This window comes from Mytilus edulis, chromosome 1 (genome assembly GCF_963676685.1).
Source record: "Mytilus edulis chromosome 1, xbMytEdul2.2, whole genome shotgun sequence".
Lineage (NCBI taxonomy): Eukaryota > Metazoa > Mollusca > Bivalvia > Mytilida > Mytilidae > Mytilus > Mytilus edulis.
This window is the reverse complement of record NC_092344.1, coordinates 62,141,563-62,168,702: the sequence shown is the minus strand read 5'-3', so window position 1 is coordinate 62,168,702 and position 27,140 is coordinate 62,141,563. Positions and strand designations below refer to the sequence as shown.

The 27,140-nt window shown below is 31.0% G+C and overlaps 1 protein-coding gene across 2 annotated transcripts in view; it reads left to right on the top strand.

The window, feature by feature from the left end:
• Positions 1 to 12,804, top strand: part of LOC139515043 (uncharacterized) — a 38,154-nt gene extending 25,350 nt beyond the window's left edge. The window contains exons 12-18 of one of the 2 annotated variants that reach the window (XM_071304609.1): positions 1,423 to 1,500; positions 2,498 to 2,698; positions 4,379 to 4,447; positions 6,626 to 6,712; positions 7,949 to 7,996; positions 10,229 to 10,294; positions 11,925 to 12,804. In XM_071304609.1, coding sequence (XP_071160710.1) covers positions 1,423 to 1,500; positions 2,498 to 2,698; positions 4,379 to 4,447; positions 6,626 to 6,712; positions 7,949 to 7,996; positions 10,229 to 10,294; positions 11,925 to 12,278 — 903 coding nt within the window. In that variant the 3' untranslated portion in view covers positions 12,279 to 12,804. The remainder of the gene's footprint in view (positions 1 to 1,422; positions 1,501 to 2,497; positions 2,699 to 4,378; positions 4,448 to 6,625; positions 6,713 to 7,948; positions 7,997 to 10,228; positions 10,295 to 11,924) is intronic. The other variant, XM_071304604.1, reaches the window with a different exon arrangement.
• Positions 12,805 to 27,140: the final 14,336 nt, after the last annotated feature.

Here is a 27,140-nt window from a genome sequence, read left to right as displayed (position 1 = left end):
CGAAACATCCACCAGCAGTGGCATCGACCCAGTGGTGTAAATATTTATCAATAGTACCAGGATTATAATTTTATACTGGCAGGTGTGGTCATTTCAGTACTCACTATTACCTCCAACTGTCTTCCTCTATAAGTCTAAACATTGACAAATATTTCAGGAATAGATGTTAAATATTGGTAAAGAAATGCAATTTTACAGTCCTCATCTATAGTTCTTCGGCTATAATGACACCAACATTAGTAAAAAATTACACAAAAAGATATCTAGTTTCCTGACATTTATTAACTAAAACTGTTTTCTATCGAATTTTGCTATGAAAGAAGATATTTGGGGCTATTTTCATGATTATTGATTATTTTAGTATGCAGTTGTATTAGTATTGACATATCTCATTTACATGGAGATTATTTGGCCCTGCCTCTCAGTCATGGTCTATTGACTTTGAAATTTTTGCTTAGTTTTCATGTACTGTGGATTCATTATTATTCGTTGGATACCAATTTTCGTGGTTTTTCGTGGGTACTGGTGATCCACGAATTCACATGATCGACGAATATCATATGTTTAATAGGCTTTACATACAGATATTGTCAAAACCATGAAATCAAATATCCACGAATATAAATGTTTTCAGCAATCCACGAAAATTAATACCCACGAAAATAAATGAATCCACAGTATTAGTTTGTGATTAGGTGATTTATCGGGAACCACTAATGGAAGCTTAAGGTCTATGATATTTTTGGTATGCAGTTGTATTAGTATTGGCATATCTCATTTCAGTGGAGATTATTTGGCCCTGCCTCTCAGTCATTGTCTATTGACTTTGAAATTTTGCTTAGTTTACATGTATTAGTTTGTGTTTAGGTTTGTTTAAAGGGAACTACTGATGATAAGTCAATGGTATTTGGTATGCAGTTGTATTGGCATTGGCACATCTCATTTCAATGGAGATTGTTTAGCCACATACCTTCAGTCATGGTTCATTGACTTTGAATATTTGCAAAGCGTACATGTTAAAAGTGTTGTTATTTTAATTTCAACATTTGCATTATCGACATTACAAAAATGCAAGACATATCTCTGTGATAACAGTTTATTGTACCATGTAGGGATTGATATTTATTGTATAATGTAGGGTTGATGTTTGTTGTATCATGTACGGTTGATATTTATTGTATTATGTAGGGTTGGTATCTGTTGTATCATGTAGGGTTGATATTTGTTGTGTCTTGTAGGGATAATATCATTTTTTGAATAAGGACTAAATTTTTACAAATCATATAAGTTACTGAATGAATAAAAAATCCAATAATCAACACTTTAAATTTCCTAATTAGAAACTGCCATACCCCTTTGCTTTTCTAATAACTTAACTTGAAATATTGACTTTTTTTTAAGTTGTGTGTTTTATACTTTCAGGGTATGTTATGGGCACATTCCTTAGTAACTGTGATAAAACCATTAGAACTAGTCCCTCAAATATTCATCGAAAACCAGGTAAGGAAAACTCTCCATAAAACAATATGAGATACATGGTAGTCACATTATTATTTTGATGTTTTAGATATAATATGAAAACAATTTTTTGGCAATAAAACATATCCATGTGAAAATACTAAATGACTTTTACTGTCTTTCTAACTACATTTTCAGATAAGTTCGTTTAGTTTAATTTTAAGTAAGCTGCAAAATTGTCAATCTCTTTTCATGTTACATGGCAACAGTTTTTAGTCCCCTACCTATGAAGTCAAAGGGGACTTTAGGTTTGCATGTCTGTCTGTCTGTCTGTCAAATTAGTTTTCCACACTTTTTTTGGTTATGCTTGAATATATTTATTTGATATTTTGTATATGGTTTTATCATAAGTTACAGGCCAAGTTTGGACTGAAGAAAATTCACTCGTATAATCAGTTTTCCACATTTTTTTTTCGTTATGCTTGAATATATTTATTTGATAATTGGTGTATTGTTTTATCATGACTAGTTACAGACCAAGTTCGAAATTTTGTTTCGGTTTGATAATTTTGTGCAGATTTATGGTCCAGTCTAGATATTTTGCAGAGTTATGGTTCTTGAAGTTAGTTATTTCACACAAATATTCAGTTTTCCACATTTTTTTCGTCATGCTTGAAGATATTGTTTGATATTTGTTATATAGCATGTATAGGTTACACCATGGCTAGTTATAGATCAAGCTGGCATTTTTCTCCAGTACAATTATTTTGTAGTGGACTATGTATTGCTATGCAATACTCTCAGAATGATAGTTATATTACCGAAAAGTGGAATGATTTTTTTTTTAAATATTAGACATGGAATTTGATCTTTTTAAAATGATATCATAGGATTTCAAAATCATTCTGTTTAGTATTGCTTGTTTTGAAGTTGCAAATGTATTTTTGTGACATTTTCTTTAAATTCATTCATTATCATTGTTTTTAAAAGTGGAAGTTTTTAACTAAAGAATACAATAAAATCTTTTTTTTCATTTTAGAATGCATCCATGAATACAACTGCCAATATGACTGTAAATACAGCAGTTTCTCTTGTTTGTCCTGCCTACCTCAACAATAAATATGAACCAGTCCATAGCTGTCAGATGGAGATTGAGTCAATCATTTTAGGATGTATAAGCCTCAGTCTGACCATACTTAATATCTTCTGTATATTCTTTGTAGGAATTATATTCCTCAAGGTATGTCAGTGGTTTTCCTTGCGCTCATCAAATTTTCCAATTACAAAATGATTTTTGAAATTAACAAAATTATTTCTGATCAAAAAGAGTCAAGAAAGTTTACGTGTGTACTGTTGATTTTATAGTGGGTCTCATTGGGGTCTAAGTGTGACGCGGGATTGCCGATTTTTTTTAAGCGTGACACATGAAAGTCAAATTATTGTGTCGGGGAAAACGGGAAATGAGGTCTAGCGGGACCCGGGAAATGACAAAAAAATGAGAATTGCTTACGTACATAGTGTAAGCGGGATACGGGAATCTGACAAAACAGTAAGCGGGATCCGGGATCGGAACCCCCCAATGAGACCCCCTTTATACACTTACAATTATTTTAAAAAAAAAATGTTTTATCAGCTAGTAGAGCTGACAATTCCAAGAATATTAGTTAAATGATTACTGGTCTTTGCATCAGCAAAACCATTACTTTACTCAATATTGTGAAATTACAAGGATACAATTTCTCAGGGATTTTGAAGTTCATTCATTTATACAGAATAATTAAAAAAAACACAATTAGACAGATAAAATTATAGCAAACTACAGGCATTAAAATTTGAGAGTTATGTCCCTTTGAACATCCAGAAAGACTTCATAGGTGTAATACCACCATTGATTTTCCCCTATTAGTCTTTGTTAAATTTGCACTTTTCAAAAAAATATGCAGAATTTATCTTTGTTTCAAATAAAGAAATACTTGGCATGAGTAAAGTTTTATCCTGTCCAGTTCTATAGAAAAAAAATCACATGACATTTCATTGCATATAAAAAAATAACCATCATTGGGAGTTAACCAATCAAATTTCTCCCCTTATTTTATCTGTGTACAAGGTTTAGTCACCATGTAACCTCAAGATTGCAAAATTTTCTTTAGAAATCACAAATAAAAAAATAATGGTGTTTTGAAATAGTCAAGACATATGTTTATGACACAGAAATGGTTTTACTGCAATAAAATGTAGGATAAAACTGTCAAATTCAAGGGAATATTTTTTTCGACCTACTTTCGTATACAACCGGATGTGACGTACCATGATTTGGTGGTATTACATCTTCATACTTGTTCAATGACTAAAATTCTAGATGTATAAAAAACATAATAAAAAAACATTAATATTAAGGGAGAATACCAATTATAAAAAAGAATTAAAAAGGCAAAATCTGTATATTTATAAAACTGAAAATTTAATATGTGTACTTTTTGTATGTTTTTCAGAATTGTTAAATAAAGGCAACAGTAGTATACTGCTGTTCAAAACTCATAAATCTATGGACAAAAAACAAAATCTGGGGTAACAAACTAAAACTGAGGGAAACACATTAAATATTAGAGGAGAACAACGACACAACATTAAAATGTAACACACACAGCAACGGACTAAGCATTAGACAAAATCTGATTGAGAATAACAAATATAACATCAAAACCAAATACATGAATTTGGGATAGAAAAGTACCATGACACGTCTTATAGTAACCTTTATTTTGTGTTTTATTTGATTAACTGTGGTCTTCTTAAAACTACAACATGTCAAATGTACTGTCATTCAGCACTGGCCAGTGAGTTTGTTCATTTTACTTTCAACAAAGTTGGCAAACTTATCAGACAAAAGAAATTACTGTAATTAACCGTATTTTTCCAGATAAAAGAAGTGGCACCCCAGACTTCAGTATCAGATGAAGCCAGGGGGTTCTGGAAAGATGACATCAAGGTACTTATTTAAGGTCAGGGCTATTCCAGAAAAAAATGTATGGGGGGGGTTGGAAGGCACATTATATTAATAATACATGGGTGATGGGTATCAGAGCAACTTTTCACACTATAATTCTCAAATACAATTGTCTGGGTGGTGGGTGCTGACAAAAACTGCCTTCCAACACCCCCATACATTTTTTTCTGGAATAGCCCGGAATAATTCATAAGGATTCAATTTTTATCTTTTATTTTTATTTTGCCATCTATGTTCTTGGTTACATCTTCTGACATCAGACTCGGACTTCTCTTGAACTGAATTTTAATGTGCATATTGTTATGCGTTTACTTTTCTACATTGGTTAGAGGTATAGGGGGAGGGTTGAGATCTCACAAACATGTTTAACCCTGCCGCATTTTTGCGCCTGTCCCAAGTCAGGAGCCTCTGGCCTTTGTTAGTCTTGTATCATTTTAATTTTAGTTTCTTGTGTACAATTTGGAAATTAGTATGGCGTTCATTATCACTGGACTAGTATATATTTGTTTAGGGGCCAGCTGAAGGGCGCCTCCGGGTGGGGGAATTTCTCGCTACATTGAAGACCTGTTGGTGACCTTCTGCTGTTCATTTTTATTGGTCGGGTTGTTGTCTCTTTGACACATTCCCCAATTTCCATTCTCAATTTTATCTTGCAAAATAATTCATTCGGGCTTGAATTTTCATTGATTTTACCACATTAATGCCTTATGCTAATAATTTTATCTTGAGCAACAGTGAGGGTTAAAATATCAGCTTTAATAAAGGGCCAACCTGTAGTAAAATCAATATAAAATCATAGTAAGACCAAATGAATTATTTCTTTTCTGCAATTTCTTTTGGATCGCAGCGCTATAAATGGTCAGAAGGGAAATATTTTGTTTGGTTCCATAATTGAACACACTATTTATTAGTATCATTGATATGGTCATAATTACAAATTAACTGTTAACAAAACTTTGAATTTTTGAAAAACTAACTCTTTTCTACCTCGGGAATGGATTGCCTTGGCTGGTGTTGGCAAAGCTTTTAGGAATTTTTGGTCTTCGCTGCTCTTTATTCAGCTTCGTACTTTATTTGGCCTTTTAAACATTTTATGATTCAAGCGTCACTGATGAGTCTTTTGTAGACGAAACGCACGTCTGGCGTTTATATAAAATTTTGGTCCTGGTATCTATGATGAGTTTATAAGTTATATTGAAGTATTAGAACAAAGTCAGATAATTGAATAAGTGAAATCCTTATACACTATATACAATAGCAAACTAAGACAGATTTGGATGAATTTAATTGACCTTCTGCAGGAACAGAAACAAATAAGCATAATAATCCAAAAAAGATTTTATCGTTCTGAAACACTATATACATTTAAGGTGGTACCCAACACTTTAACTAAAATTAATTTGGCTCGTTTAATTTTCTTAAAATTTTGACGAAGTATTTACTTTGACCCTTTTACAAAAATATAAAAGTTTCAAAAAATTTGGACCAACCATTTTATCAGAAAAATTACACTGGTTATATAGCAGTTTGACAAACACTTATTTTGATCATTGAGAAGCTTAATATTCCCTGAACAACACAACGTAATTAAAATGTTTAGCTGATTTTACAGAGTTATCTCCCTGTAGTGTTAGGTACCACCTTAACTTTAATATATCTAGTTGATGTCATGCCTTAAAACTACTGTAAATTCATAAATTATTGTGAGGTTTTTATTACTGCGAAATAACGTGACTCGATGAGTATCGCTATTATAAAAATTTGCATTCTAATATCTGATGCATGTTTATATGCATATTTTCCTAAAATCACAGTAATTAATCTCTCATTTAAGTCCATTCCTTCAAAATCGCAATATTAATGCATGCAATAATTTCTGAATTTATAGTATCCAAAATGCACAGGTAAGTCGGTACCCAGGGTAGTTTTTGAGGTGTAAATACAGCCATATCTGGGGGCCCTTTAAAGCTTGTTGTTCGATGTGAGCCAAGGCTCTGTTTTGAAGGCCGTACATTAATAATTAACACCTATAATGGTTTACTTTTATAAATTGTTATTTGGATGGAGAGTTGTCTCATTGGTACTCACACCACATCTTCCTTTATCTATATATTTGTCCATTTGTTATGATGAGCCTTAAACAAATTTATATTTTTTTAGATTGCCAGAGATTCATATGTGACTCTGAAAGGGAAACAGTCTCTGAATTTTGGAGCTGAAGCAAAGAAACTATTAGAAGAATTGAGGGTAGGAATAAAGTGTTGAGACTTTTCCATCCATGCTGTTTACAGCACTAGCCTAAGATTGGGTGTATTGTGAAGGTGTAGAATATCAAATTCTTACCTTGTCAGAAAAAACCTACATGAAAATACTGCATACTTTAAACAAAATAATTCCAACTCATAGCTGTCACTTTGCCAACTAGTAATATATTTGGGTAATTCAGGTATCAAACAAATGAAAGTCTATAGTTGTGGGATAACTGTAAAACCCTTGTTGAATATTTGTTAACACTTCTGTTTTTATCAATTTCTGATTATCCGCATACAATGTACTTCAGGAATATTTTTTTCCTATTGTAACTGTCGTGATGACGCCACAGATATGGTAAATCAGGTACCAAACATGATATTTTCTAATATGACTAATAAAATCAAAATAGGAGGGTAAATTTTGCCTGTTCTCAGATCAGAAGTACATGTTTTTTTTTATTCAGTTATATGGTTATTCATGTAAAGACAAATACATCTCGTTTATTTCTTTTATTTTCATATGATTTTAAATCAATATGTCAATTATTATTAGGTGCAAGTTAATGTCAGCAAACTTGAGGTTTTGATTTGATTTTATTAAAAAGAGATTTAAAAGATACCAGAGTGATATTAAAACTCATAAATCGAAAATAAACTGACAGTGCCATGGCTAGTAAAGAAAAAGACAAACAGACAATTATTAGGGGGGTCTCATTGGGGGGGTTCCAATCCCGGACGGCGCTTACTGTTTTGTCAGATTCCCGTATTCCGCTTACACTAAGTACATAAGCAATTCTCATTTTCTTGTCAATTCCCGGGTCCCGCAAGACCTCATTTCCCGTTTTCATGCCACAATAATTTGACTTTCACATGTCACGCTTACAAAAAATCGGCAATCCCACGTCACGCTTAGACCCCAATGAGACCCACTATTAGTACACAACACAACATAGAAAACAGAAGACTGAGTAACACAAACACCACCAAAAACTGGGGGTGATCTCAGGTGCTCCAGAATGGTAAGCAGATCCTGCTCCACAGGTGGCACCAGTCATGTTGCTCAAGTTAGCAAGTGCAGGGCAATTCATTCCACGGTGAGGTTTAGTTAACTTGTCATCATTGAATTTTTTTAGGTTTGAAAATAAGGAACACCACATATATGTAATCAAGTAAAAATCCACACCTTTATTATTTCAGAATAAAAAACATGCAAAATTAATTTATTTTTTAGAAGAAGCAAGGTGAAGGAAATGTTGAACGTCTTAGAAATATCATTGAGGTTGGTACTCTTTTTCTTTTTATGTAGATAAATATAGATTCTACCACTGCATCGAGTGTGATACTATATTTATCTACTCGAGACAGTTAAATTTTCAAAACATGAGGCTCATAGAGCTTTTAAAATATTTAAAATTTAACTGTCGAGAGTGGATAAATATCGTATTACACAAGATTTGGTGGTAAAATCTGTTTCTCTAATAATGATTTTAAACAATATGCAGGCAAACTTATTCCTTCTTTTCGAATGATCTGCAAAAAGATTTATTCTTTCCATGTGACGTCATCAGGCATGATCGCCTTTTTTTGTGCCGTCACAATAGGAACATCAGAGGGAAGCAAGAAAATTCGACGTCATAATCAGATTTTAACCAATGAAAAACTGAGATCAAACGAACCACAAGTTGATTAAATTTTTTTATACAATGGGTGCAGAAAGGGATAAATCGACAAAGAATTAGAGAAAGAGTAATATAACAAGTATAAGAGAGAGCATCAAGCAGGATTATGGTGATGTTATGGATCCTCTTTCCATATATCCCTATTATGATCTCAATATCATTTACCCCATACCACCATTGGTTAATTTTTTACAAATGTTTGGCCATTTGTCATATGCCTAAGTTTTAATAATGTAGTTATTAAATCAACTTCCCAGATAAAATTTCTTTATTAGACGAACAGATTCAAACTCATGTTGTAAAGGAAAATATTTCAGATAAAAACATGCTTTTTTTAAGTCAAATTAGCAAGTTATATATAATTTACATTGTGTGGAACTAGCTTCTGATGTGCATATCAATAATACTGGAAATTCAGTGTTTTTTTTTATAAATATGAATAAGGCCACTGGTTGGGGTATGCAATGATATAAAGAACTTGCATTCTGAAATCTGATACATATATCTGTATGCAGTTTTTCTTGTAAGGGCTATTCCAGAAAAAAATGTATGGGGGGGTTGGAAGGCAGTTTTTGTCAGCACCCGCCACCCAGACAATTGTAATTGAGAATTATAGTGCATTATTTATTTATCATTTTTGTCCATTCTTTAAAATTGCAATAATAAATGCACACAATAAAATTGAGAAAGGAAATGGGGAATGTGTCAAAGCGACAACAACCCAACCATAGAGCAGACAACAGCCGAAGGCCACCAATGGATCTTCAATGTAGCGAGAAACTCCCGCACCCGTAGGTGTCCTTCAGCTGGCCCCTTAAAAAATATGTATACTAGTACAGTGATAATGGACGTCATACTAAACTCCGAATTATACACAAGAAACTAAAATTAAAAATCATACAAGACTAACAAAGGCCAGAGGCTCCTGACTTGGGACAGGCGCAAAATTGTGGTGGGGTTAAACATGTTTATGAGATCTCAACCCTCCCCCTATACCTGTAGCCAATATAGAAAATAATAATAATTTCTTAATTTACAATTCATAAAAAGTTGCCACAAATAAAAATAGATGAAGTGAGCTTTATGTCAATGACATCTCAACAAACCAACCAACTTAAAACCCCAGAAAAGAAATATATCAAATTTTAATGCAACATCGTTTGTAGCGTTCAATTTGATTGGATAACGTCACCACTTTTCATAGCATCAATTCACAATTGATGCTATGGAAATATTAGTGCAAGCACAGACGATGTATGACAAATTTTAAATGTATGATTTGATGTTGTTTTCTGTTAGAATGGAGATAACTGTATTGTATTTAAAGCTCAGATGGCGTCAATTGGTGTCGCCAGTAAACTTCATTTGCAGCCATCAAATCACACATTGATTCCGTCTGAGCTAAAAATACAATACAGGTGTCTAATAATAGAAGTGTTTCGTATTGACCATTGAATGTAAGGTAATTCAAGTGTAGATCGAACCAAGAAAAAAAAGTTTTGCATAACAATTTAGAAATATCCTATTATGATTTAAAAAAAGTTTACTCAGTCTGGAATTTTCTTTTTATCAAGTTTTTAGATATTTTTTGATTTTTGAGGGGTTAGCATAAAATGAGATATGATCAGTACCCATCATTAGTAAACTTATTTTAGTCAAGGTGTTTGGTACCAATGTAATAAGTTTAAACATTATTTAGAAAGGATTGAATATGTACATTTGTATCCAATCCATTGCTGACTAAGGAAAATGTTACTTGTTAAGAAGAAAGGAATATATCAATTTTTTTGTTTTGATGAAAATAATTTACAATGTATCACTATTTTTTATAGGCTGTAGAACAAGATAGTTCAGTACAATATGTTCAGAGTCGTATTCCAGGCTCAAATAGAACTAATGTAAGTTTTATAAAAATTGACCTCATATATACTCTCACCTAGTTTTGTCTACCTGAAATATACATCCTACTTTAAAATAGCTTGATGTTTTAAAGAGGCATCAGCTGTTGAATTCATGTTCATAGATTTGACTTAAATTCTCATACTTGATTCATAAAATTCTAAAACATATATGGACAGTTGTCTCATTGGCAATCATACCACATCTTCTTTTTATATTACACAAAGTCTAAATTAAACAATTGATAAATGTAGATTTGATTATATTTATCAACATTTCGTTTGAATTTTTGTCTACACATCATCTGGTTAACCAAAAGATGACCTCACAAGACTGTTGATGCTCATATAACCTGATATAAACATGAATAATTATAAAGGATTTTTCTAGGTCAGTTTGATTTCATATTGCATGTTAAAAAGTATGTTTATCATTGTTTTTACCTTTATAAGAATAATTTTTTGTGGGTCCAATCAGTCAACCAAATGGTTCCTCCTTGTTTCATTTTCAATATTGAACTTGACATTCTTTTCCTTTTAATAGCTGAAGGCATGCATAACTCATCTTTAGCTAAGGGATTGAATTGAAAGTCACATGAATAGGGAATCAATGAGGTTGAATTATTCACTTGCTAGTGAACAATTCATCAGTGAAGTTTCTTAGCTTATTTTTACCCTTGAGGTTTAGGTCCATTATAATAAATACTATGTATAATTATATTATGTTTAAAAACTTGCCAAAGGAACTTTTTTTGGACATTTGAGGATAAGTCATTTAATTGGCAGAAATTTTATGAAAAGTTAGTTAGATTATCAGGAATTCAGGAATCCTGGATGAAATTATGTAGTGATGGGTGAAAGGACAAGTTACTTTTACAAGAACTTGTGATTTTGCATTTATTTTCTCTGGAATTCCAATGAGACCTAATCTTACCCTCCTCTAGAAAACACCACTTTGGTCACCATGTAAACAACAAGGCTGGTCATTAATATATGAATCACAATATTTCATGCTTTAGGAAATTCAGTTACTTGTGCATTTATGTCTCTTGATATTAGTGCAGACTTCATATTTTGTCAATAGGAAAAGGATGAGTTGTAATGTTTGTGCAACTTTTGGTGCTGTGGGGGACAATTATTTCTTGTTGGCCAATACTTTGAATTTTTCAACAAGTTGGAAGAAAACAACTATTTTTGTCACACTTTTTTTTTCTCAAAAACTACTAAACAGTTTGACTTTATATTTAGTCTGCAACATGATAGTTACAAATTCGAAAGTGTGATTTGTAGGACACCTACTTACATTTTATCAATAACTTGAATAAATTGGATATGCTTAGCAAGAAGACAATACATGCATTCTTCTTTTTTTTTTTCTTTTTTTTTTTTTTTTTTATATTAATATTGAATTTGTTCAAATTGAATGCATTATCTTTTTATACTCAATGATTCAAAGGGTGATCATATTTAAATGGTACATGCAGGCTTTTTTTTAATGGCAATATATTCAAAAATACATTTATTATAAACTTACAACATTTCAAATGCAGAAAAATTATATGTTCATTAATATTAGCAGTATTCATATTTCTTTTTGTGTTTTTAACGCACTGTTGAATTTTTAATTCAGGCATTGTCTAGACAGCTTCCTCCTGAATTTTTTGCCGAACCTGATTCAGTTTTTTCACCAACATTTCCAAAACATTATACCTATACGTATCATGGTCCCTCAAATCGTTCAAGCATGGGGTTCTTCCGACCACGACGTGTTGGAAGTGATAATACTTATGCAACTGTGACTTCAGCACCTATTGCAGAGAATACAGACGAATCTTCTCCACTAATAGATGGCAGCACTGAATCAAGTTCTAAGCGCAGTCCTGGTGCTTCATTCTTTGATAAACTGAAATCCCCTACCAGTTTGTTATTCCAAAGAAGAAAAAGATCTAGCAGTGATGAACTTCATAAAATGGACCCTGTTTAAATAATCAGGGAACTTAACATGTGATTTCTGTAAGGTGCTGGACTGAATTGGTTGCATAATTGTAATGAAATGTTTTTGTTTAGCCTAAAGCAGATAAGGAAATATAAGACACGGTATATATGAGAGGCATGACATGCTTTTGGGAGAAAGGGGGTAAAAAATAGAGATAGGCATATAGGGGTTAACAAAAAGTTGGATTTTGGGACGAAAAAGGGGTATAAAGTTGAAAGTGGCGGAAAATTACAAAAAAAAAAAGAATTGTGCACCCTTGTCTTACTTCACTAAACAATATGATTTGTGTGGTTAGGACAGTATGTTATGCTTCTTTGATCAACATCTAGATTTTATGAGTAGTTTTGTTATTTTGTTGTTATATATGAAGGTTGAATCTGTGTAGATTCTGTAAAAACAGAGATGTTTTTAAAAAAACAATAAACAGCATTTTAAGCCATAAGCATTAAACTAGGGAAAAGGCTAAAAATGCACATTTTGGTTATAAATTAGACATGTGTGTAAATTCACCAAATTATTTTTTTGTTTAGAATAAATGATTCCATTATTGATTATTTTTTTTAACCATGGGGAATAAAAGCACTTAGAAAATCTAAGTGTTAGACCTGACTTGATTACACACTTTGACTATGATGTCATTTGTAAGAAAGGATTTGAGGATTTTAATACTGATATCCTGTGACATGTTTTTTGGTGGTAATATTGTCAAGTTGAAAGTCTGAAACAACGAAATGATAACTCCAAGCAAAGATGATTTGGGAAAAAACAACGATTATAAGATATCGAAATGTGTATCCTTCACATTCTGACAATAGCATGAAAGTAGTGCTAAGATAAAAGATTGATGATAAAAAAAACATCAATAGAATGGAATCTATTCCAAAAGAGACGAATTAAAACAATATCTCAAAAATCAGACTTGGAATTTTGAGGTCTACTTTAGACAATAAAGCAACATAGATTGCTTTCTTTTAGTTTTACTATCTAATTATGAAGAATTCTTAATTTGACCGGATAACAGACATTAATGATATGACAGTTTTAATTGCAATGCATTGGCAAACTTCTGAAGAAATTTGACAAGCCAATTAACCAAACTTTTACAAAGGATACTATTGTACAAAGCTGTTATTTCAAATAATCTGTTTAATTATTATAATTGTTATGTAAATTATTAAGATTTTCATTTTACAAATTTATTTGTTTTTGATTATTTTTCAGATTATATTTAAGATTGTATTACATACATCATGTACATGTGCAATGAATTGTTTGTTGTATTTTTACCTTAAAATTAGAATATTTATTAACTTTGCAAAAATGTGTTGTTATATGTTATGTCAAGATTGTCTCTTGACAGAAATAGAATTTGCATTTTCTTTCTAGGTAATTTGCTAGAGTTTTTGTCAAAAGACTAGTCAAGTTGTTAACATGTCTTGCCTTACTTATAAACAATGAAACAATTTGATGCATTTAACCATAAATGTATCTAAATATAGATATGAAATATAAATATATATATATGTATATATAAAGCATTCTTAAGTCTGTGGAAATTATGTGATTTGAATTTTTAAAGCAAACTGAGTTAAAATATTTGAAAAAAACTTATTTTGATGTATTCTACATTATCAATTGGAAAAAGACATAAATGAAATCTATAAGCATTTACTTATTTAAAATTTCAGCATATATCATAAATTTTGTTTAATTCTACAATGGGTGAAAAAATAATGATATAAATTATGATTAGGATTAATTAGGGTGATTTTGATTTGTTACTGTTTAGTAATTTATTATATTTGTATTGTTGATATGTTGTCATTCCATGTTAAGATATAGTCTGTTATTTTAATATTTTATATTTGTATGTATGTTTGTTTTAATTTTCCCTATTGTTTTATTGTTATAAAAAATTATTAAGTATTGTACACTGAATTGGGCTAAAAAGGATAGGATCCTTCCATATAAGCCCCACAACGATCTTACATGTCTTACAGGTAAATGAAGAAAGAAATTTCTACTAACAGATGATTTTTTATGTATAAACACAACCTTTTTGACTCAAACTATATACTGGATGTACATTTCTAAAAGCAGGCAATCATATTGATTATAACATTTTCCTTTTTATTTGCACTGTATACAAATAGCACTGGTATTAGCTATGTATAGGTGAGCCTAATATATTTTGTAAACTCCTGGCCTTGCATGTAATTAAAGATGTTTAGACTGCTTAAATTGGCATTAAGGTGCACATGGTACCCAACACCTTGACTAAAATTTATTTGGCTCGTTTACTTTTCTTAAAATTTCGACAAAGTATTTACTTTGACCCTTTTACAAAAATATAAATATTTCAAAAAATTGGAACCAACCGTTTTATCAGAAAAATTACACTGGTTATATAGCAGTTTGACAATCACTTATTTTGATCATTGAGAAGCGTAATATTCCCTTAACAACACAACGTAATTAAAACGTTAAGCTGATTTTACAGAGTTATCTCCCTGTAGTGTTAGGTACCACCTTAACCACCAAAAATCAATCATTCAAAGCATTATTTTTTTTATTATATTTTTTATAAGCATACAACAAATACAATCCTATTTTATAAAATTTCCATTATTTTTTTTTTTTAAAAGTGTACTTAACACCGCTTATGTCCAATCATAACAATAATTTGTAAACTCCTGTGCCTTAAATATAAGTTAAGATAGTTGTTATTTCTCAATTAAATCTAAACTCCAGTCCATGTTATTTAGTACTTTTTAAAGGCTTGATAGTTATTTAAGTACTACTTGTTTAATAGTAAGTTATGTTACTATGATTTTTTTTTAAATTGTGACGAGGAAAGAATTAGTTGTTGTCATGCATTGACCTACCAACAGTTTCAATGCAATATAAACTTTATTGGGATACAGAGTTATCTGTCTTGATATTTGATAATTCTTAAAATGAACCATTCATTCAGTTGCTTTTTAAATTTTAATACATGTATTGTTACTATTGTTACTGATAACAAAATTTAGGTCAAGTTTGATAAAAGAAGGTTTTGCTTTTATAATGTTCAAGAGGGACAGTCCTTGATAGATTTTAAAATTGTTGTTTGTGTTATTTCCATATAAAAATCTATGAACTGTTCAACGAATGCTCTTCAAATTTTGATCTGTTTGACAATTTGAAAAGTAGACACATAGTGTGAAAGATAAAAAAGAAAGCCTGAAAGTGCCTTAAAAATACAGAAAACCTGATTCGCTGTCACATTCATACACAATGATTTATACTTATTTAACTTATAAAACTGTCAACCTATTTTTTTTGGTTTTTGTCTATCATCATTTAAATAGAAAAAAATATAGTATTGGTGCTTGCTCAACAAGTAATAAAATCACCTTAACCAATATTAAAATTGTTGATAATATTTTTTTTGGTCCTAAATATGCATGAAATATTTGCTGCTGATTGTTTTGAAAATATAATACAATCAATCAGTCTACCTTAACAGTAAGCTGTGAATTTAGAATTGTATGCATGCATTTGTTTCTATGATTTTGAACAATGCACAAATGTGGTTTTAGTTATTATGAATTCAGATAATGTATCATACTCAAATTGCTATCAAATGATACATACTAAAAATTGAAATATGTGAGTTATTATTTTTGTGAAAACTAGCCAATTTTTTTCAATAATCTCAACAACAAAAAAACACTTTATATATTTGGCTTTTATTCAATGGGACAGTTCAATTTGCTAAAAATCAAATATTTAGGTAAAGACCAACTGATTCTGGGGAAAGGTTTATTTCCTTTGATTCCAAATAAGAGAAAACAAACATTTTATTTCATATATCAATCAACTTTCTTGGTTTTTTTTTTCTTGTTTTAGTTTTAGCGCTTAGTTTTGTTTTTTGTCACTTAGAATGTAATGCATGAATTAGATAAAAATATATAAGTTACATATGTTTTTAATGCACAGCTTATTTATTGCTTTATAATTTATAGCTTTATTATTTACGCTTTTTTTAAATATAGAATTATTTATATTTTTTATTTATCAATGTTTATTCTAATAGCTTAGAAACTATTTATTAAGTTTTATTTTTAGATAGGAAGCAATAATTTGAAGTTTTATAAATTGCATTGAATTTGAGAAATACAAAAAGTAATATTGGAAATAGAGCTATATCAATATGTTGTATCTTTTCATTTTGTCTTGCATATTTCCTTCAGGCAATCTGCAAATGACCTCATTTTATGACCTTGTCATTAACATCAGGTCTTGATAATTGTCTCACAAAAAAGAGAATTTAAGCTCAATGATGTCCTATACAAAGATGTTAATGAGATTTAAATTTCTTTTTGGTTAACAAAATATATAATTTGTGAAATCTTATTTACCAATTTTGACATAGTTATTCCATCACAGTGCAGTCTAATTAAAAATACATTCTTTACACTTGCAAATATTTCTTTTTGGCTTGTTTACATGCCGCATAAACAACAAAGCAAAAATGAGGAGCAAGACTGAAGTACCAAGAATTAGAATTCTAATAAGATTGTTCAGTGACATAACATATGACTTTTCTATACTAAAATGATGAGAAATTACTTCATATTTATTTATTGATGATGTAAGCATAAGAGCAATTTAATATTGTTCAATTGTAAGAGCTGCATGAAGGTTCTTATCTTGAGTTTTCTTTTTGTAATGATTTTAATTTTGTTGAATATTAATATAAGAAAGTAAATTTCCTGAAAGACTGAATAACATATTTTTTTCATTATATCAATACATCCATATATTATTTGATTAAACTAAAAATGATTTTTTTTTTCATTCTATTATGGAAAAAAGAAGAAAAATGCAATTGTGTTTGATAACTTTCAATAGTTTTTATAATTTAAAGGAGAAGGGTTCAATTTGGCCCTGAATTTTTTATGTTTTTAAAACGGGCCAAACAATTACAAATTTCACATAAAAATACTTGTGATAGTACTATAAAGACAAAAATAATTTTTCTGGCACATTCCTTTACAATTTATGGAGCTATGACCCCTTAAATAAATATAATTTGTATTAAAAGGTCAATTTGAGTACTTTTTTCCTATAATTTTAATTGTTTTTGGCATAACTTACATTGGCCGCCATCTACGATCCAAAAAGTTTTTATATTTATGAAATCTATATCAAAATTGGAAACAATTGGTTACAACACATTTTGGATCGTAGGTGGCGGCCAAGGTGTTTATAAAGCTTTTAGGTCTGAAAAATTCACAAAATCATCATATTTTGATAAAATGTCCAAAATCTGCTTACATTGGAGAATATTATGTACTCTTATGAATGGAATTGATATATTTAGCATTTACATTTTTGAAATAGACCCATTTACGAACCAAATTGAGACCTTTTTGGTGTTTTATGATGAAGTTGATATTTAAGGCCATTTTGTGCTATAAGTGAACCTTGTCCTTTGAAAATTATCCTTTTGTAAGCCACCAATGTAATCTTTCAAGGGATTTATCAATGTTTTAAATGGATTTGCATTAAATAACAAAGATAGGGTAAATATTTTTCTCACAAATTGTTTGTATCTACCTCTTTTTGTTGATTTTAAATAGGTGAAAAATGATGATGCATGTAGACAATTGTTTTGTTTTACTACCTCTTAATTATGATATATTGTTATGTATTTTATGAAATAAAAAGCAGATTGCATTTGAGTTCTTGGGTAGTTTACGAATGTATTTTAGTTTGTTTCCAAATTTTTAGATGTTTTTTACTACTTTAAATATATTTATACTTAATAATAAACCATTGCTTTAATGTACTTATTATTTTTTTGTGTGACAAAAGTGGCATAGATACCAATGGGGCTACAAAACAAAATCCAGAACTGTAGGCTACAAAAAAAGTCAATCCAAAAACCAAAAAAAACACACACAAAAAAAACCCTTACTATAGTTAAGCAACATAAGTTAATTAATACCATTCCCCTTCATTAGACAAATATTTCCATCACACTTTTCTACAATATTTTTGATTAGAACCGCTTCATATTTGGTCAGCAATTTAATAGTGATAGGTTGTTTTATGCATCCATATTTTAATTTTATTATGTTTGGTTGTACCTGAACATTTCTTCAAAAAGTAAAATCTTCCATAAAAATTCCTAAATATTTGTTTTTGTAATTGGTAACTTTTTGTTGTTGTTATTGCATATTTGTAAAAAGAAAAACATTTTCTATATTTAAACAATCAGTAAGTAATTTTTTCTTAGTCAGTACATATACTCAAAACAAAATCTAACCTGAGCTCTTAGGACTCAAGATAATTTATATAAAACATCTGCAATATATACAATGAAGCAAAATCATAAAAGTATGCTGCATAATAAAAGCAGAAGACAAATAAAACAATTGTATTACATGTCTCTTGATCAAAGGCAATGACTTGCACATGTATCACTATCACTTACCATAAGGATAGCATTTACATAAGCCAAACAGTTATTGACTAGGTTTATTTGATTGTTTATGGAATGACTTGCTTGATTAGTTCATATTTGTCGAGCCTTCGACTTTTGTTGCAGAAAGCTCAATATAGAGATACTGAAAAAGGTTAATATTTTAGAAGGTAGACGACCTGATGTTTCATTTCTCTGTACATAGATGCCTCTTATTACGAAGTTTCTGTCTGTCACATGTCCATTGATCTTGACCTCATTTTCATGGTTCAGTGACTACTTTTAAAAAAAACAGTATTTTTTTGTTATGTTAATTTCTGTCTTATTAGTAATAGGATAAATTTATTTGGTATCTTCCTACCTTGCAAGGTCCTCATGGTCGTCAGAAAGTTTACACTTGACCTCAACCTCATTTCATGGATCAGGGAACAAGGTTATGTTTTGGGGGTCAAGTCCATATCTCAGATACTTCAAGCAATAGATCAAGTATATTCCGTGTATGGAATGATTGTAAGATGTACATCTGACCTTGACCTCATTTTCATGGTTCAGTGGTTATAGTTAAGTTTTTATACGATCTCAAAAAAAAAAATTGGATCGTATAATGGTATGATGTCATTGTATTCGTCATCGTCGTCCTAAGACACATTGGTTTAAGTACAATAACTTTAGTTTCAGTGAATAGATCTTTATGAATTTTTTTTCAGAAGGTTCAATACCACAAAAGGAATGTGTGAATTGATTTTGGGATGAGGTTCCCAAACCGTTAAGGAATTAGGAGCCCAAAACAAGCATTTTTCAAATTCAGAAAAAATAACTTGTGTATAAATATTTCGATTGCTCTGAATTTATACCACAATGTGTAATACCACAAGTAGAAGGTTTGTGATTAACTTTAAGGTTTATGGGGCCAACAGTTTAGGAATTTAGGGCCAAACAGTGTCCAAAAACCAGCATTACTCTAGTTTCCAGACAATAACTTGTGTATAAGTATATGTATCTCTCTGAAATTGTACCTCAATGTCCCATATAACAAAGGAAAGGTTTGGATTGAGTTTGGGGTTAATTGCTCCAAACATGTAGTAATTAGGGGCCTAAACAGGGTCTTTGACCACACTTGTTTTGTGTCAGAAACCTATATTATGTCAAAAACAAGCTTAAATATTGTGTCCAAATTTGCCCCAACTTTTAAGGGTTTGACCTCTGCTTGTCATATCAGGTTGCGCTCAGCGAAGCAATTTATTATTTTTTGGTCTTTTTCTTATACTGTATGCAATAGGTTTACTTTATTTGGTGTATGGAATGATTGTAAGTTGTATATGACGAGCTGGCAGTTGTCATCGACCTTCACCTCATGGTTCAGTGGTAAACGTTAAATTTTTGTGAGATTTGTTATTTTTGCTATATGCAATAGGTCAACTATATTTGGTGTATGTAAATATTTTGTTATGTGCATGTCAGTCTCGCAGGTTTTATTTGACCTTGACCTTATTTTCACGATTCATTACTTAGTGTTAGTTTTTGTGGTAAGTTTTTCTTAAAGTAATAGGTCAACTGTATTTGTTATATGGAAGAATTGTAAGCTGTACATGTCTGCCTGGTTTGGTTCATCTGACTTTCACCTATTTGTATGGTTCATTGGTCAATGTTTAGTTTTCATGGTTAAGTCTGTTTCTTAGAAACTATAAGCGATAGGTCAATTATATTTAGCGTATTGAATGATTGTTAGGTGTACATGTGTTCCTTGTTTGGTTTATATGACATTGACAACATTTTCTTGGATCATGTAAAGTTTATGTGATAGTTGTAGTAAAGCTTTATATTTAGGACTATCAACATAATATCAATGTTTCGTAAAGAACGCGAGACATTTCAGCGTGTGAACTCTTGTTGAAAGTATTTGTACAAATAAGTTAAAAGAACTTTCGTAAACTGCTAACTGATTTCAATAAAGCCATATTAGATATTACTTGACATAGCAATACAGATGATGTCAATAAATCAGCAATATCTGTTTAGCATCAATATCAGGAAATAATTAATCATTACTTCATGTTGGTGTACTTTATGTATATCCTCTGCATTTGTCAGTCGTATAGAAGTATGTCATGATGACTCAATGGCGGTAATATTTGATGCTTATATCGGAAGTGGAACGAGTTCATTTTTAAAATAAATGATCAAACACAAATACCATCATATAACTTACTTTGAAGTTTATAAAAGCTACAAGAACTGGTTTAGAGGAAGCTGTGGATGGGGATGATAACCCTCATGGTATTATGGTAAAGGAACAAAAGCAACGATTCTGATCAGAAAGTAAACAAGGGATCGAAATAGCATGAGGGGATCTTTTAATATATTAGGTTGGCGATTATGAAAATGATTATCACGGCTGGAATGAGATGAGAAGAAATAATCTGACCCAAAACAGGACGAAAATGAATATTATCCAACATAATATGCAGAAAATAACTACTAACAAAACAATCCATGGGAGCAAAACCAAGACAAAGTATCAGTATGGAGTGCAACTGATGACAATGACTAAACTCCAGCCGCAAAAACTTCTGCACCCCTCTGAATATCAAATAGTCGTCACTCTAAGCAAACCTTTCGAGTTATCGATGGTTAAAGCTTTTCAACATCGGACTATAGTTGGCCTTTTTATCTTTTTCCAGCGTCTCTGGTGAATCATTTAGTGTAAAGAAAACATGCGCGCCTAAATGCAGAATGGTGTTCCTAATTTCTTTTATGAGTTTAGTTACGTCTTAACATTCCGTTAAAGTTTGATTGAAATTAACTCGCTAGTTAAGAAGGAGATACGGATGGGGGAAAAATCACCAAAATACTGAACTCCGAGAAAAGATCAAAACGGAAAGTCCCATAATCAAATGATAACACACTTTAAACAAATGGACAATAACTGTCATTTTCCTGACATGGTACAACAAATGTAGAAAATGATGGATTGAACCTGTTTTTTTTAGCGCTAAAACTCTCACTTGTATGACAGTCGCATCAATTTTCATTATATTTACAACGATGCGTTAACAAAACAGACATGACAGGTAGAGGTGTCAAAATAGGGGTACAGATAACCACATTAACGAAATTGAAATGTCCATTTTTATTTTTCGGAAACCACAAAAAAACAAATAGTAAATCCGGAGGTGCGCACCTAAATTATATGTCATGACGAACCCAAGAACATTTCATAGAAATCCATTAATAAGTAAAGAAAATGCGAATAGGGCATGTTTCACCCCATATAATGTAAAAGGGGGAAACAATCGGGGAGCGGACCTCATATTAGTTTGACAAAAACAAAAAGTAAAATACGAGGTGCATAATTGAAATATGACATGAAGAAAATATTTGATTGTAATCCAATAAATGGTCTAAAATAAATATTCAAAAACAAATGTCATCATATTATCAAGCTGTTATTCTGAAGTTAGTTCAGCTTTAGGGTAGTTGCGTTTTGCAGATTGCCATCTCTTCAATAAGAAAGGACTTTCAATATTTGTTAAGTGGACTAACAAAATTATTCTGATAACAAGTACAATAGGAGGAACACAATGGCATTGGGTGATGAAGTACCCGTTTAAAGCTTGAAATAAATAATTCAGTGGTTTTATAGTATTTCCGCTTTGTGATATTCATCTATCTATAATACTAAAATTACGAGGTCCAATTTGTCAGCCGTCATCACGTAAAAACGACGAATCACAGAATTCAACTTTATATATAACTAATATAGTACAAAGGTGTAGATTAAAAATTATACCACTGCAGGCCCTTTTGTTTTCCACGTAATTAATATTGCCAATAATGAAGAAGTTCTGGGTTGAGTCCGCTACCGATACCAATAGTATATTCACCTGTTACCTATTACCTTATCTGTACGTTCCGCATCTGACAGGCGCACCACCAAACGTTGTATTCAGGATTAATATGCTATATACACGGGTCATAACCACAGGGTTGACACTACTGAATTGTCAAATTGTTACCTATTGTCGTATTTTAATCAGTTAGACTTTCTAAGATAACAATACGAATACTAAAAATCTGGACTAAAAATAAGGCGTATAGGTACAATTTTCAATTTGTTAGTGGGCATGACGTAAAACAGCGAAGCAAAGAATTCAACTTTACTTATAACTTATATAGGACAATGCTGTTGATTAAAAAATACTCCATTCCAGGACCTAATATTACCAATAATTGATAAGTTCAAGTTCGACGGGTTCAAACAGAAAGACTTGAAAGCAGAGAAAAAACTGTGTATCTTATAATCGGCATGACTTTATCAGATGACAATACTAATACTAAAATAAGGCTTGCGCATAGTTATATACTTTAATTCAGTCACGGACCCGTGATATCACGGGTGTGTTCTAGTATAATATAAAATTAAAAAGTCATTGTTTTGGTATAGGAATCCCCAAAATGCATCCTGGTCAAAACATAAAACTAGGATAGACACAACCACATGACGTTATAAAGATTGTGTGAAGGTTTAGTTGGAATTAATTAATTGGTTTAGAAGGGATTGCTCAAGATTCAATTCGTTTAGCGGAAGTATGATAACGAAATGCGATTACATTGTTAATGTAAGAATCTAAAAGTGACAACACGGCATTCAACCAGAACAAACCCCACAACGTATTGTTAGCTTAAAAAGTCTAACACGACAAAAAGCAGAATGATTCAAAAGAGAAAAGCCAAAATACGAACATGACTGACAGAAACCAAACGCAAAGTCTACTGAATTGCAGGCTTTTGACTTATTAGTGTCCTGAAATGTGTCATTACATGAACATATCAAAATTTGTAATAACAACATGACAAGCCGCCGTTCACAAAGTTACAATCTGGTTAAACTTATAAAGACAAAATTTGTAGCGTTACGATCTGCATGAATATAAGAATGTATGACCGTAAGAGTTCATGACTCTATCGCAATATATGATCAATTATGTTAAGTACATCTGTTACTTCCTCTCCTTGTACATCTGTTAACATTTAGTGAAAAGAAAATTCAATGAATTTTAACTTATTACATAATGATTACAAATGTAACATAAATGAGGCCGAACCCTTACAAGAAAACCAATGGTAATAGTTTTCATCAATTAATTTGGCTTAAGGTTGCTATATCTTTATTTGTACAAATTGGTTTACAGTTTAATTAAAGTTCAATGTACACCGTAATTAAAGACGTCAACGTACACTATTCTATTCACGACGGATGATAGGCTAGTGTTCAAATGACATTCGGTAATTATATAGTGATGACGACTTCACCTGCTTACACTTATAACGTTAGTTTTTTGTATTCTTTAATAAAACAAATATTTGTGAAAACAATTATGTGTAGGCACGTGTCTTAAGTGACGACGGTATAGCTACGCCCCTGTTATCCATACGAATTAGATATCAAAGAGAGCAGTATATTCACTTGAATAAAAATGATATTCACTGCGCAAAACTTCACCCGCATTTACATGTAAAGTTTTATGTACAATTGGTTTGAGTAAATGATTATAATTAAAACACTTTTTTTTTTTCTCGAATTACGGAATTAAACAATTAACCTTTTATTTCGATCAATGTGTGTTACAATTGACTTCTGAAAGACTGATATTAACTGAGGCCAAACAAATATTTACCTCATTCAAATAGGGTAATTACTAATAAGATCTTCGAGGAGAATAAACGGAAATTCCCTTATAAATGGCAAAATCATAAGCTGAAATAAATCAAACGAAGTCATATTTCTGACTTGGTATAGACATTTTCTTATGTAAAAAGTAATGGATTCTGGTTTTGTAGCTAGCTAAACCTCTCACTTGTATGACAGTTGCCGAAAATTTATTATATTAACAATGCGTGAACAAAGTAGGTAAACAAATCAAAAGCAGGGGTATAGCAGTCAACATTGTGTTATCATCTCAATCACTTAATAACAAATATGTCAACAAAGAAAATTAACCTAATTGGCATAAAGAGAAAGCTTTGATTAGCAAAAAAAAGAAAAACATGAATACAATAATTTACAACAGCACAATAACAAAAGACAGAAACATCCAATTGTCGACGTCATTAGTGACAAAAGTATGTTTAAATAGTTGTTTGTAAGCTTTGCTTTATATTTACAATAAAATGTTTCTTCGTATAGTAATGGCAAAATATTTTCAAAAAATGTTCAAATAGAGAGATTGTATATACTTATCTACTTATCATTAAAAAAAGACAATTAGTTTTTTTTTCTTATTGTTCTTTTTGTTGTTTGTTGTTCTGTTTCATTGCATGGTTGGTGTAACCTTCTTTCATTTTCAACTAAAACATTAGCCCTCTTTATGAATTTTTGTAATATGTTTGTATCTCTTATTTGTGCAAACAATGTCCTCCTTATACATGAACATGATAAATGAAACAATTGATAGAATGCGTTTGTTCAAAACCAATCAATTAATATTTCGAAAATGTACTTTGAAGAATTTGGCATTTTAAATTCGTTCAAAATACCAAAAACAACGGTGTGATGTATGGTGTCTCTCTTTTAATTTCTAACAGAGTCTCTATTTAATTGTAGAGATTGTGCTTTTAGATGAAGTCTCTATTCATTTTTTACGGACTTTCAGATGCTGTCTCTAATCATTCTAACGACTCTACAAAACTTTCTGAAGGTTTTTCTACCACAGGAATAGATTACCTTAGCGGTATTGGGAATAACCTTTCGGAAATATGGGTTCTGAATGTTCTTCAACTTCGTACTTTATTTGGCCATTCTAAACATTCGAGCGTGACGGAACGCGCGTCTGGCCTATATGATATTAATTCTGGTATAATGGTGATTTTAAAGTTGTATAATGTTTTATATTATTCAAATGAAATCCATATTCATCTCTAACGACTTTCAAATTAATACTCCAAAAATAACTCTTAAAAATCACAAAAGACTTTTATATCGACTCCAAGGTGAAGCCTTTGTGCATTTCTTACTACTTTCAGATGAGGTATCTAATTAGTATAAAGCCATTACTTTTAAAAAGAATAGAAAGTACACTTAATTTGTTTATTAATAAATACCAGTCAATAAACTTGTGCAAATAATTCTCATTTTAAGATTCTTCACATGATATCTAACACGTTTGAAATGAATTGAATACATACACTTGGCAAAATATAAAAGTGGATACTTACGGTTATATTCGTGTCAAGGTTTCATTTGTGGTCGTGTGTGTCTTGCAACAAGTTTCGTCTTAAAGAGATAGTAAAATTTGTATGTTTTATCAAATATGTCTTAAACAACAATTTCACTCTTTAACATTTAAATTTTATTAGGTTTACCAACTTTCAGACCACGGATTAATCAGTGACACAAGAAATGTCAAAAAACATTTGGTATAATTTCATACTATTTAGATCTGAAAATGATTCCAATATTAAGACATTTCATATTTGATGTTCCTACATTGTTTACTTAAAGGCTATTGGGACACATTGATTGTTGTGACATTAAAAAGATAAATAAATATCAGCCATTGTGGTTTTGTGCCATGGTAAATTGTTTGTATTCTTGTCTTTCATTTTGTCCTATTTTGCTTTGTCTATATTTTTTGGTTTTGGTTATCTTTGTATGTGTTACAATTTAACGTTGCGTCGTTTGTTTTCTCTTATTTGTGAGTGTAAATTGACATTGCGATAAGACGTGTCACGGTACTTGTCTATCCCAAATTCATGTATTTGGTTTTGATGTTATATTTGTTATTCTCGTGGGATTTTGTCTGATGCTTGGTCCGTTTCTGTTTGTGTTAGTTATATTGTAGTGTTGTGTCGTTGTTCTCCTCTTATATTTATGCGTTTCCGTCAGTTTTAGTTTGTTACCCCGATTTTGTTTTTTGTCCATGGATTTATGAGTTTGAACAGCGGTATACTACTGTTGCCTTTATTTGTTGACATCTTTGCTTGTTTTTATAGTGATTAAGATTATAACATAATGTTTTTACGTGTGACCCTATTTTTGACATGTTTGCTATTATATGTCTGTTTGTTTTGTTCACACATCGTTGTCAATATAAAGTTAGAAACATGTTACTCATGCAGTGGTTATGGATGATAGTAAATGGTCGAAATGTCCAATTGTAGTTGTACAATTGATACCGTTTAGGACAGTATTACAATTAAGTCGATACCTCTGCTGATTGACTCTAAGTCACCGAGGGAACTAACACCAAGACGATACCCAGTACGGCGGTACTGTTGAAATGCACATACATTTCAGTATAACTGGTACCATTTTTGTAGGTATCTCTGTTTTTATGCATTTTGCATTGTTTCACATTTGTCATGTTGGGGAGGGACAT